This window comes from Falco naumanni, chromosome 1 (assembly GCF_017639655.2).
Source record: "Falco naumanni isolate bFalNau1 chromosome 1, bFalNau1.pat, whole genome shotgun sequence".
Taxonomy (NCBI): domain Eukaryota; kingdom Metazoa; phylum Chordata; class Aves; order Falconiformes; family Falconidae; genus Falco; species Falco naumanni.
In genome coordinates, this window is record NC_054054.1 from 103,604,546 (window position 1) to 103,617,287 (window position 12,742).

Consider the following 12,742-nt stretch of genomic DNA (forward strand, 5'->3'; position numbering starts at 1 on the left):
GCAGGAAAACTTCAACACCCCTGCTAAAAACTTCATGCGTGGCGGGTTTGGATCCAATCCCAATTCTTCCACCCCGGTACTGCCTTATCTTTGTCCAGCACAGGATATGCGCCTCAATTTGCCAGCCTTTACTTGGTGTTTTGCCATTTCTTCCTCAAAGCGTTTTAGTTCCAGGATTCACGTATATAACCTTTCAATAGAGGGGGAGTGCAGACGGAGAGGAAGCCCCAACGTCTCGTAAAAAAAAATAACACAGAATTATATTGTCTTTTATATTTAGTGCAGAAGTCAGGCTGCAGAGTCTGGAAGCTATGAGCAAATCTGTCAGACCCCCAGAGCACAGGGTTCGTAGTTCCCCGCTGTGTGCTGTTTCTTTTATATGTAGATGTAATCTCTTTCCTTCTCCCAATTTTTTTTTTAATTGCAACTTCCAATCCAGTATAGCTCTACTACAGCTCAGGAAGAGCAACACGCTCTTTGTGTCAGAGCACAGTAGCGATGACAGACCAGAACAAGACTATAGCGATTCACATTTTTTCCAGCACATGGCTCCAGATAAGCTTATTTCATGCTCCTTTACCAATTTTCCTTTGCTCCAGTTCTCTAGATTCCTCTGCAGTTTTCTTTCACCAAGTTTTTTTCTCTGTTAAATAGTAAATAAGGACATCCTGTATTTTTCCTTTGAATGCGGTGCATGCGATAAGGCTGGTGAACACATGGGCAGTACAAATATTTGGCCAGTAAAAGCACAGGCACTGTTTTCTCCTATCATTTACTCATCTTCCCTCAGTTACAGATGTTCTGGGAAGTTTAGCAAGGAATGTTTACTAGAATGTCTTGGCTCTCCCCTCCACATCCCCCCAGAGTGGTGATCTTAAATCAAGAGCCTTCTATTACCATTTTTAATGTCAACATGAAATCTATAGACTAGGCAGAAATTCTGCACTGTCTTGTGTGCTGTAACTTAAAAAGAAGAAGGAAGCATTTTAAAATAATTCACCTTTTGTGACAGAGGGTTACAGTGACAATAAACATGCGTTTTTCCAAAGATCAGGAAAAAAAACAACCCACAAAACAAAACCAAAACCTTGACATGCTCTCCAGAATTGCAGGCGCTAGCAGTAGGTCACTGGGACCCCTAAACACATCTGCTTACAGCACAAAAGAAGTTGCCACTCTGAAAATACCCAGCAAATCTGTGCGGTAAGATGCTTTGATGAGCACAGTGGTTAACGTGGACATGAAAAGTATCTGCGGCTGCCGAGTAATTATTCATGTCTCAGAATGGTCAGTGCCCTCGCAGGCTCATGCAGACGTTGCTGCATCCGCTGGTGCTTCCCAAATTTTCCTCCCAGCCATGCCAGCCGGGGACCGAGTGTTTCTAAAATGAAAGCCGGGAGGGTTGTGCACAAGATGGCAGAGCGGGAGATGTGCCAGCATCCCGCCACGCGCTCCTGGGCCCGCTCCAGCCCAGCGCCAGGCTCGGGACGGCACTGCAAAGCGTCCCAGGCAGCGGAAAGGACAGCGCGAGCCAACACGAAACGTGATAGTTCAGACCTAGTGCAGGCGCGCTGCAAATGAGTTCAGCTGTGTAACCCACATCTTCAAGGAACGCAGAAGCCAGCAGTGCTTGTGTCTTGTGTGTTTAGCCAATCCCTCAAATAATTTTTTAATTTTTTTTTTCTATTAGGAGGGAATTAGATCGGGGGGTTGCCAGTGATGCTTTATCATCCAAGAGAGGGTTTGGGGGATCTTCTAATTTTGTTTGGGTTCCCCCCCCCCCCCCGCCTTCATGCTCCTCACTAAGAAATCTTTGCTAGTGTAATTATGGAGCCTAGATCAAGCTGTTGACAAACAGACCAGCAATTTGGGCACCTACATATTTGATACAAATACCCACAACAGCAAAGGCTGAAAAGGGATTCTTGTACTTGCAATAAAAGATGGACATTTCTACTCAACCTACGTTTCTAGCAGAAAGGAGTTTGGGAGCATTTTTGCTTTACATTACAGAGCAATTTCATTGGCACCTGAACAAAAAAAACCCCAAAAATATCTTTATACAAAAATGAAAAAAAATCAGCAAAACCAATAACCACTTTAGAGCATTGCCTGTGCTCAGGTTATGGTTCCAGTGTGATCTTCCCAGATGCTGTCCATCCCTTCCCTGCACGTACTCCTGCCTCCACGAGCTGCGCGGGTGTGCCGGGACCACGGCAGCGAGGAGCAGCAGCAGGCTGCTGGGGACCAGGGTCGTCTTCTAGGGTTGGGGGCTCTTCTGTAGAGCTGCTCTAAACCTGACTTTCCCCTGGATCAGCTCCCCTGCCCCTCCCCAGGGCACACAACTTCTCCCAAGGGGCCAAAAGCCACCCAAAAGCAGAGGTGAAGGAGCTTAAAACTGAGCAGCAAGGAGCAGCCAGGTGTTCCTAGCAGGGAGCCCAGGCTGTGCGAGCGCTCTGCGCCGATCATCTTGGAAGTGAGAAGTCAAAGCCAGATGCAGTTTTCCTCAGCTGCAGAGCTGGGCGTTTTTTGTGCAAACTAACCATTCAGCATTCCTCAGTGAAGGAGAGTGTGTTTGTCCACATCCATCACCACCTTTGCCAGAGAGGTGATGTTCCTGGGGAGTGCCTGGCAGCACCAGCATGAGCAGCGCTTCACACAGGAGCTTTCTCACCCATCAGTGCCATCATCTGCAGAGGCTTCCCCAGGCAAACACTGGGCCATCGTACTTATTTTTGGCTGAACACAGTTGGCTGTCACCATCACTTACATATCTGCAGATCTATTAGTGCTTCTAAACATAATCAGCCTATTGCCTCCTTATCTCCAATTATTCTGCACTCAGGTCTGTTGACATTTGGGCATGAAGAAGAGGGTCTTTTTTTGTCCTGGTTGCAACAGAAGACCGATTTACTCATGCAGACATCAGCAAGATAACCAGCATCTTTAAATGAGCCATTAATATCAGTAGAACAACTGCAAGGAAACTCACTCCGGTAGACAAGTGAGATGCACCTCTTTCCTGAGGACTTTATAATCCTTTATAAGACCTTGAGCCTGCAGTCAGCGCTCCATAGACTGGCACCAGCACCACCAGGGTCTGTCCTAAAGTGGAGGCTTCCAAGCTGCCAAGCCAACGTAGCATCTTTATAACAGAGAAGAAATTCCATGCCACCACATAGCAAAGCAGCGATGGTGCTACATGTGGTGGTGGTGGTTTTCTTAGCTCTCATCTGTATGGTCGTGAAAAAAACCCCAAACCCAAGCAAACCCAACAACAACAGATAAGCTGTACTGATTTAGCCAGAGAAATGGGGAAAGCGTTTTGGAGAAAGCTTTGAAGCAGGACAGGAAGAGAGATGGTTATCATGGGCCACTCAGCTGCAGCCACTTCTAGGAGCTTTCCCAGGACGGGACGGGCCTCAGGCGCAGCAGCACCTCGCTGCTCGGTGATGCTGGATTGCACCCCGGCACACCCCCATGCAGGTGCCAGAAGCAATTCCTTGGTGTTCACACAACATAAGACCAGAGAGAACAAGCCTGGTGGGTCCAAACCAGGTCAGACATCTTGGCTTGGGTCCAGCAGGACCAACACCAAACCAGAGCTGAGGGGCACGACCGAAGGAGTGAAAGCAATGGCCTTCCCCAGCACCGGTCACCTGTGACCCTCCCAGCTCTTCCAAACCCCAGGAACAGAATTGCTGGGCAGATCTGCACATACTTCTACAGCTGTGTGTCCAGAGGACCAAGCAGACGAGCAGCGAGTCTCCATGAAACAAGCCTCCCTACCCAGGGCGCTTCTCCAGAGCGAGCCCTGGGTTACACAGGCATAGCCACGCTCGCTGGGGCTGCGGGGCTGGGGCACAGCGCAGGCAGATGCTGCTGTGGTTGCACACGGGTGGCCCGAAGAGGGAACAGGGCAAGCACAGGCAATGCTGTCCCCAAGTACTCACCCAGGCTGTGGTTCGCCTGCTTGGCAGCCCTCAACCCAATGTGGTTTGACAGCTTGGTAGCCTTCAGCAGGTCTTGCTTCCAAGTTACTTCTCCAGCCTCCCCTTGAGACCACAGAAACTCTCCACAGCATCCTCTGGCACAGAGCCTCCCCGAGCCTCGATGAACCATTCCCAGCACCTTCCCCCTCCTCCCATTTCCCTTAAAAAGCTCCTGCCCCGACCCTTCTATGGGAAGCACTAATGTGCAGGTTAACGAGGAGCCTCGTTACCCTCCTGTGACCGCACAGCTGTTCCAGGGGAGATGTCCATCAGTCTTCTCTGCCACCAGTTGCCACTGCGGAGCAGGGTGAAGCAGCGGAGCTGCCGGCTCCCCGAGCTTGCCGATGGCAGCGGGTGTGCCACAGCCCTACGTCCCCAAATTGTGCAGGCAGCGATGAAATCCCAGCCCTTGCCGTAAGGACTATGAAGCCATTTCAGTAAGACGAATGGTCTTGCTGGAGATTCAGCCTGTCCCTTCTAGGAGTGCCCATTTTATCAGGGAAAAAATGAATAAATAATGATGGCTTCCAGAGATTCATTCCCCTTAAACATCACCCCTCAAAAAACCCCACTCATGCAAACATGTTAATCTTCTCGTGAGACTGCACCAGTTCAGTTCAGCTACATCAATCTGCCTTTATACCTCACAGACCCATTAATCTGAGGCTGAGACCGCTATTAAACACCTTCATTGAACAACAGGCTCAGATACTCCGCTGGCAGCGTCTTCTCTTCATGAATTACAGCACTGCGGCTCCCTCCCCGTGCTTGACCCTGGAGCCTCCAGCATCGCCGCTGCCCACCAGCTCTCCCATCCAGTGGCACATCGGCAGGATTTCTTTCTCTGGATTAGGTAATCCTAATCAATAGGGTTAGCAGTTTAAAATGAACAGTGTTTGAGCCGTTAACTGGGGAAAATAATCCAAGAAATGGCAAGGCACAAGTTATACATTATATACAAGTGGAAAAAATATAAATGTATACATATAGAGATAGATACATGTATATACACAAATATATATATATACACACACACAAGTTACGTGGGGGAAGGAAAGCCATGGCTGAAGGTCACACAACTCGCAGGCACATGATATAAATCGAAGTCCCCGTGCTGTTAGGTGGCTGCCACCCCTGGAAAGGCTCAGTGTACACTTGCTGGAGAGAGCCGGCACAGAGACCTGCGCCTGCCTCTTGCTGAGAGCACAGCAAGTTTTGGTGTGGAAAAGCATCTGCTGGGCTGCTCTCCCCATTGCACCACCCTGCAGGCTGGCACGCGGGGGGCTTTAAACCTCCCTACAGCGGGGTGGGCACATGGGGCTGGACCCGCAGGACAGTGCTGAGCCCCGGCCAGAGCCATCCTGGAGCAGCCAAGCCTCAGCACCACCTGAATGGAACCTCCTGCGACACCTCAGCCTCTGTTTTGTCAGCTTTAGCTTTTGATAAGCAACAGGCTATAAGCTGTATAGGCTACAAAGGACCACACGTAACGTATGTGCTAGCCATACTGCTTGCACGCTGCTGGAAGGGGATAGTTACTGCGGGGAAACAGCCCGAAACTTGATTGTATCTCAAATCAAGTCTTGCTTTGGCATCAGCTGAACTCTTCAAAAATAAAAATTAAATAAAACACCCCAAGAAGGAGGCCAGAGCTCCCACTTGGCTGCATTATTCATTTCCCAGCCTTGCCGCAGCATCAGGGGAAGGGGGGTTCCGCACGCAGCCAGCCGTGCCGGCCCGGCGAGCTGCAGCCCGCGGCTCACAATTGCTCCGAAAGGGCTTGCAAAGTGCTTCCTCGCCAATGCATTCAGGCTTCTGAATAAAAGCACAGATGCTGTTTATGCCATTCTCTAGCATCTCAGTGCACTATATTTTTTAAAAATGATTTGAATCAAAGCTCTCATTCTTTAATTAAACTTCATTTAGCTGCCATCTGCCTGGGATCAAAATGGCTTCATGTTTTGCAACTCTTAATGAGGATTGTTATTGGATTTGTAAACACATAAACAAGAACACACACACACACCCCCCAACAAAGTCTTTGAAAAGTAATAAATGAGAAACGTGGCTCAAGTGTTAAGATCTGAATCTTCACTTGTCTAATTGCAATGGAGCAGATCCCGTTCAGCATATAATCATGTTATACACAAAACCCGGGTATAAAAATACCCTGTGACTGCAGGATCAAGATTATGGAAGCTGCGAGAATTACAACTGAGGGAAAACATTAATAAAGTGATACCTGTAATTTTTCCAAAGTGGGAAGGGTCAGCACTCCTGGGTCACAAGCAAACACAGGCACCAAGCACAGCAGTTTTCCACTCTGGCCACAGAAACTTAAAAGTGGATGCTGTGGCCCTGAAATTCCAACGGGAATTACTGCCATTTGCTCCCAAAGATATATCTGTTACCAGAACCCAGCAGCCTCAAAATCCAGCCTGGGGATACTGGAGCTGCCAGGCAGCCGTGGAGCTTCCCAGCTGAGGGCAGGGCACGAAGGGCCACAGGGGCACGCAGAGCTCCGTTGAGAAACTTTGGGAAGAAAACACAAGCTTTGGCTCAGCCCGTGCCATAGCGGCACAGCCAGCCTTCCCGTGCCCCATCCTGCCATCCAGGCTGCGAGCCGGGGATGCTGGCTGGCAGAGAGGGAAGATGCAGAGCGGGGAAATAGCCCTACACTGCTTCCTTGCTCAGCTTCCCTCCCCCCTACCCACTTACAGCCTTTATGGCTGCATTCAGCTTTCTGAACTACATCATTAGTCCCCGGCGTAGCTCCCATGCCCTAATTTAACTCGGCTGCCTGTGCTCACCCCTGCCTTCCCGCAGCAGCAATTAGTGCCCGCGCAGGGCGCAGTGCTGCAGACCTGCATCCCGCCGCAGCATCCCCAATGCCGCTGGCCTGTCCATGGGATGCCGGGACCAGCAACAGACCTGGGGCAGCCCCAAACGTCTCCACTCATTACCGAGCTGTGCTGCCGCCTTCGGGGCTACAGCATCAGACCTTTATTTTTTTAATGGCAAGAGAAAAGAAAAGTCAAAATATAATGAGTCTCTCTCTTAGGAGACACCTACTCGGTGGGGTTTGATCTGTGAATAAGACCCTTTCAGACATCTGGGAAGAGAAAATCATATTTTTACCTCTGAATCGTGTTTCTTTGTTTCCTAATTGGAGACGCCACAGGTTTGAGCATCAGGCAGAAACATGAAAGACTTCAGATTTTGATGCCAACCGCTCAGATGTCAAACTCTATTTCTAATTGGGGTCACTGATACAGATCTTTGCCCTTCTTTTGGCTGCCGCCTTTGTGCAGTCTCCTACATTTGTTTGGGCTTTTATTATCTCATGTGATCATTTGTATCCAACTCTGCAGCAAATGCAAGTCCGGAGCAACTGCAGCTGCCTGGAAAAGCTTCTACCCACCATCAACACCCTCCCGCTGCCTGAAAAGACAAGGACTCGAGCAGACCAAAAACCTGTAAAACAAGTAAAGCAGCACATTGCACTCAGAGAAGCTGCTACCAGCGACCTGGGTCCTGTGCCCGCTCCCGTGCCCCCTCCCGCAGACCACGGCCGCTGCTTCGGGGACCAGTTTACTCAGAGAGGAGGCTGTGACCCATCCTGCCCAGCAATGGCCACCAGTGGTGACACCCCACCTTGCTGCTTGGGCTGACACCAAAGCTACAAGCCCCAGGGCACCTCGCTTCACCGGTGGCTCATGCTGGGCTGCGTTTACCTACATGGGATGTTTCTTCTTGTTGGCTTCTCATGCCGCCCTCGTGCCGTCTGGCCCATGGACGGCTCTCAGCAAACACAATGCACAAGTTAAATACGTGCGGTAGTCAGTTACAGGGGTTGGTGCCATTAGCTTCTGCTGCCAAACTCCAGGAATGGAAGTAAAATTGCAGGAATTTCAAATATCCCTCAATTTAATGGGTTGCTTCTTAGACAGGGTGAAGCGGTTCAGGGCACGCGGAGGAGCCCAAGGGCACCCCTGGATGCTCTCAGCAATGCCACTCGCGGCTCTTGGTCCAGCGTTATGGAACCTGTGGAGCATCAGTGGGATCAGCCTGTACTTACTGTGGGAGCTTCTCCCCCAGTAAGGCATCAAAACCTCCTAGAAAATCATAAATAGTGAAGAACTTCACCAGATGAAAACCTTTTCCTGGTTCAGAAGCCAGTTAAATGCATGCAATTGAACTTGCTTCTGGGCCTTTCCAAGTCTGGGGTGGCAAGAGGCCAGCCACGAGAGGCCTTGTGGGGACTCCACTCCTTGGGGGGGCTGGAATCTCATCCCCACTTAATCCAAACCCACTTCTGCTCCAGAGCCAACAGGACTCGCGGGCACAGGTCTCTGGTGCTCCTAAGGGCTGGCTCCCTTGTCCGTCACCGCTGCAGTTTGGTCCCGCTCCTCCTGCAGCTCTCTATGTAAATTTTTACACCTTTGATCTAAATTAAACAAGCATTAAAACGTTTCAGACCTCTTGGTTTCAAGCACTGGTGACATTAAGGATTTTATTGAGCAGCCAAAGCACGACAAGGTCTGTCTGGGGGTGCCCTCCTCCACTTACTCTTACCTGTAAATGCTATTTATCAATAATATATGTAATAAAATAAGTACTTTTAAGAGCAAGGCAACACTTTTTATCTTTATTTAAAAAGGCCTTGATGGCAGGAATATAGTGTAAAAATCATTGGAAAAACTAAAAGGCATTGATACATATTGGAATATACACTTTTTACATAAATTACATTTATTTATTTATTTAGTCTTTCATTTGAGGTTCTTATTCGGTATTGAGGTCTAATAGTTAATAGGTCCTGGGATCTGGACGTTTAGACCACCATAGTCTAACATGTACATGTTCATGGGCCATTGCTGAAAGAGAGGGAGAGAAAAAGAAGGCAAAATTCTCTGTTAGGACACAACACAAAACCACGCACACATCACATCTCTGACATGTTCCAACATGGGCTGTTGCTCCCACTTCCAAATAAGAGAAAAGAACCAACCCCAAACCAAAACACCACCAGCAAACCTGACAACAAAAACACCTTTTAAGTTGATGTTTCTCGTGAGCTTTTCTTTTTTATTATTATTTTTTTAAAGCAACTGATATCATCCACAGCCGAAGCCAAGCCCTGAGGGAGACCAGTGGGATGCATCGCCCTGATTTCGTTTCCTATTTTCACAGTCGCGCTGCACGCTGGAGCTCTGTGCGGCGCCCAGGACGGGGCCGGAGGCACGACCTGGCACAGCTCAGACCACGGGGGACCCACCGGCTCCTGTCGAGCGGTGCCACGGGGCTGAGGCCAGGCCACCAGCACCGCTGTGCTAACCCGGTGGGGTCGGGGATTCGCTCGAGCCTGTCCCATGTGCGGCTCCCGCTAGTGCCGAGCATCCCCCCGTGGCCCTCGGCAGGACTGATGCAGGAGAGCCCCAAGGGGCGTGGGTGCTTTGCTCCGCTGACCTCCCCCAGACAAACCCGGCAGGAAAAGGCAGCCCCAGAGGTGCGTCCCCTCCTTCGCCAAACCTGCTCGTGCCATTTTACATCACACTTTACAGTGTTTGTCAGGTGGAGGGAGGTGGTGGCGGATCGAGGAGAGCAGAGAGCAGCATCCTGAAGCAGAGAGATAGGTAGGCAGTAACCCCCCTAATATTTGGAAGGCTTTACCACAAGTGAGATCTGATTTGTTGATGATGTAGACTCCATATTGGAAGAGGAGGAAGAAGAAGATGAGGAAGAGGAAGATACTGAGTTCCCTTCGGAGATCCTCTTCCGCTTCCGTTTGGGAACGCTGGTGTCTTTCTCTGCAGGGGGAGAGGGAAGGCATGAGGTGTCCGAGCCCTGCGAGTGGTCCCTAAACGTAGGGACCCTCCCGCCGCTCCGACCTCGCCTCCCGCTGAGCATCCCCCCGCGGCCATCTGCTGTGCCACCGTTGGTGATGCAGGCTTGGCCTCCACGACCTGGCACGGAGCTGCCAGCTTTCCTCAGGCACTGGCAAAGAAAATCCCAAAAATAAGTGAATCTCAAGCTCCAGCACTTACAGAGCCTGATATCCCACAGACTTGTGTCCGTGCTGGGTGCTTTGGGGCTGTGAAGGTGCCAGCTGTGATGATGATATGCCCATATATATCTGCAGGTATGATATACCCATATTTATCTGCATATATCAAGTTTCTCATGCATCTCTTTTTACATTACATTGCAGGCATGCTCCTGCTTGCCACATGTCCCTTCTCCACCTAGCCACCCATTTTCATAAAACTAATAGGATCCTAATTATCTCTGGGGCTGCTAATTCTGACACATTTGATTAAAATTGCCTGAGATTTATTGGGGAGGATGGGACAGAGAGAGAAACGCATTCACAGTGATCACAGAAACCTTGTTTCCTTAGAAGCTCAACTGCTAAATGATGGCTCAAATTAAGGGCTTTAACCAGTGAATAAATTGCTCATGGTGAGTAAATTGCTAATGGGAAAGGGATAATCATATTCTCCAGAATATGGTGAAAGTTTGAGTCTGACAGCCTGGTCTCTCCGCAGCTCACAGAAGTGGAATCATCTATGAGGATGGTTTGCTCCTGAGCAGGCGCTGAGCCTGACTCTTCTTTTTCCAGGTAGGATCTTCTCCCCAGCCTCCCCTGGGCACGTGGGAGGTGCAGACACCTCCCCACAACCCCCATCCGTTTCGCCTGTATGTTCTCTCCACCGCAGGGCAGGGAAAGTCACGGTGATTTCTTAGCCCTCCCCTTACCTGTTTGTTTGGCCTCAGTGCAGATTTCGGTGAACGGCCTGTGTAAGAGACAAGGGGGTGAGAGCAGGCGGGTGCTGCTGTTTCTCCCCCGCGTGCCTGCCTGTCCTGGGACACAGCCCAGATCCTGACCCCGAGCTGCCTCCTCCAACACCCTGCTGCATGGAGATGGGACACGGAGCCTCCCCGGTGGGAATAAACCCAAAACAACTCAGCTGGGTCTCTGAGCCATCCCACTGCCTCCATGTCGTGCCCCTTCCCAGCATCATCATCCCAAACTGTGCAAGAAAAAGGGGATAAACCGGCCCCACAAATGCTTTATATATAATATATAAATGGATGGTGGGTGATGGGGACGGAGCTCTGGTGGCCCCTCGGTGACTTACCCCACTCGTGGCTGGAGAAGTAAGGGCAATGCTTAGCGAACAGAAACCTTCCCCGGCCACAGAGCTGGGGGAACTTACTGGAGCTGGTTTATAATCACCATCCGGATGCTCTCACGAGCCTTCAGGATCTTCTCCAGCCGATGGATGTCATAGGTATTGGGGTTTCTGAAAGGGATATCATCCGGCAACCCAGTAACCTCCACAGCGTCGGGACTGTCCCTGATGAGTTTATAGGGCACCATGACAGGCCGGTTCAAGCCCAGAGCCTCTCCTGTAATGGCAGAGCAGAGGACAATGCACCAGCTTTACCCCAGAAGGCTCCGGATCCAACCAACCATAGGACCAAGAGCCCTGGGAGGACCTGGGGAAGTCGCGGCTGCTGTGATGCCTGACCTTTGCTGCAGCCACGTACCACCCAGATGTTTCACATCTGTCTGCCCTATTTATTGCCTGCTCTGTTAGTCTCCACTTGGGATCCTGCCAGAAGCCTCAGGTCAGGACAGTTTTACAGCACCAGCACTTGTGCACCCACCTCTCCTCCGTGCAGAGCACACCCATGGCCACACTTGCACTAGCCCGTGGCTGGGCCAGCAGCAGCAGCATGGGGGCCAGCCCAGGAGAGAGGGCAAATGGAAGAGATTTGCCCATCTCCTCTTGCCTCTGGCTGTCAGCAGGTTTGGGGGTCACTGGGGTGGAGATCACATCCATCGCTCATCATCACATCCCATCGCTCCTGCCCAGTTTTTGAATCACTTTATCCCTTTGGCCTGCACAATATCCTATGGCAGTGAAATAACACAATTTAATTCCTTGCTGCATTAGAAGTACTTCCTTCTGCGTGACTTAAACCTACTGCCCACCTCTCTGGGTACCCCTTTAGTTCCTGCACCGGGGGGAGCAGTGAACACCTCTCCCTCCTGGGCTGGTCCTAACTGTAAAAGCCTGCTCTCACCTCGCATCTCTGCAGCCCCCAAACCTGAAGGTGTGAGCTGCCCCTCAGCCACATTTTGGGCTTTCCTTGCAGGGAGCTCGTCCCCGGAGCCCACCTGGCATCTTGTGCTCCATAAACAGTGCCAGGACCATGGGAACGCAGGGATCTGCTGTGGGCTCAGCCCCCACGTGGGGTGAGGGCTGCTGAGCTGGATGGGGATGCTCAGAGCACGGGCACCAGCCTCCCCGGGGACCTGTGCCCACATGCTGGCACCTCCAATGGGGCAAATCCACCCCCAAAGCAGCACACAGCCTGTGAGCAGCATCCCAAAATGAACAGGGTCTGTGGGAAGGGCGAGCAGCCTTGGTGGATCAGAGAAAGGAGGGGGGTGACATTCCCCACTGCTTTGCTATCATTTTGTCTATTTTCCTTCTCCTCCAGACAATTATTTTGGGGAGGGAGGCAAGACACGGCACTGACATGGTGGGGTAGCACTGAGCTGCCGTGGCCTGGCTGCACAGCCCTGGGGAGTCACACATTGAGAAATAACTGCCCAGCATTTACGCAAGTTGTGCCCCAACTGCGGCAAGAGGACAGCTGTGAGCAGGAGCAGCGGCAGCCCGTACCCACGGGGCTGAGCCGGTGACACTGCCCAGGGCTGTGCATCCTGCGGCTGC

General features: G+C 51.0%; 1 protein-coding gene across 7 annotated transcripts in view; it reads right to left on the reverse strand.

Annotated features, from left to right (window-relative positions):
* Positions 1-8,619: 8,619 nt before the first annotated feature.
* The window catches only part of GTF2IRD1 (GTF2I repeat domain containing 1), a 67,701-nt gene continuing 63,578 nt past the window's right edge, over positions 8,620-12,742 (reverse strand). For 4 of the 7 annotated variants that reach the window (XM_040613480.1, XM_040613500.1, XM_040613489.1 and 1 more), the window contains 4 exons: positions 11,213-11,405; positions 10,752-10,789; positions 9,666-9,802; positions 8,620-8,869 (listed from right to left, as the gene is read on the reverse strand). In XM_040613480.1, coding sequence (XP_040469414.1) covers positions 8,795-8,869; positions 9,666-9,802; positions 10,752-10,789; positions 11,213-11,405 — 443 coding nt within the window. In that variant the 3' untranslated portion in view covers positions 8,620-8,794. The other 3 variants (XM_040613511.1, XR_005830717.1, XM_040613520.1) reach the window with 3 other exon arrangements.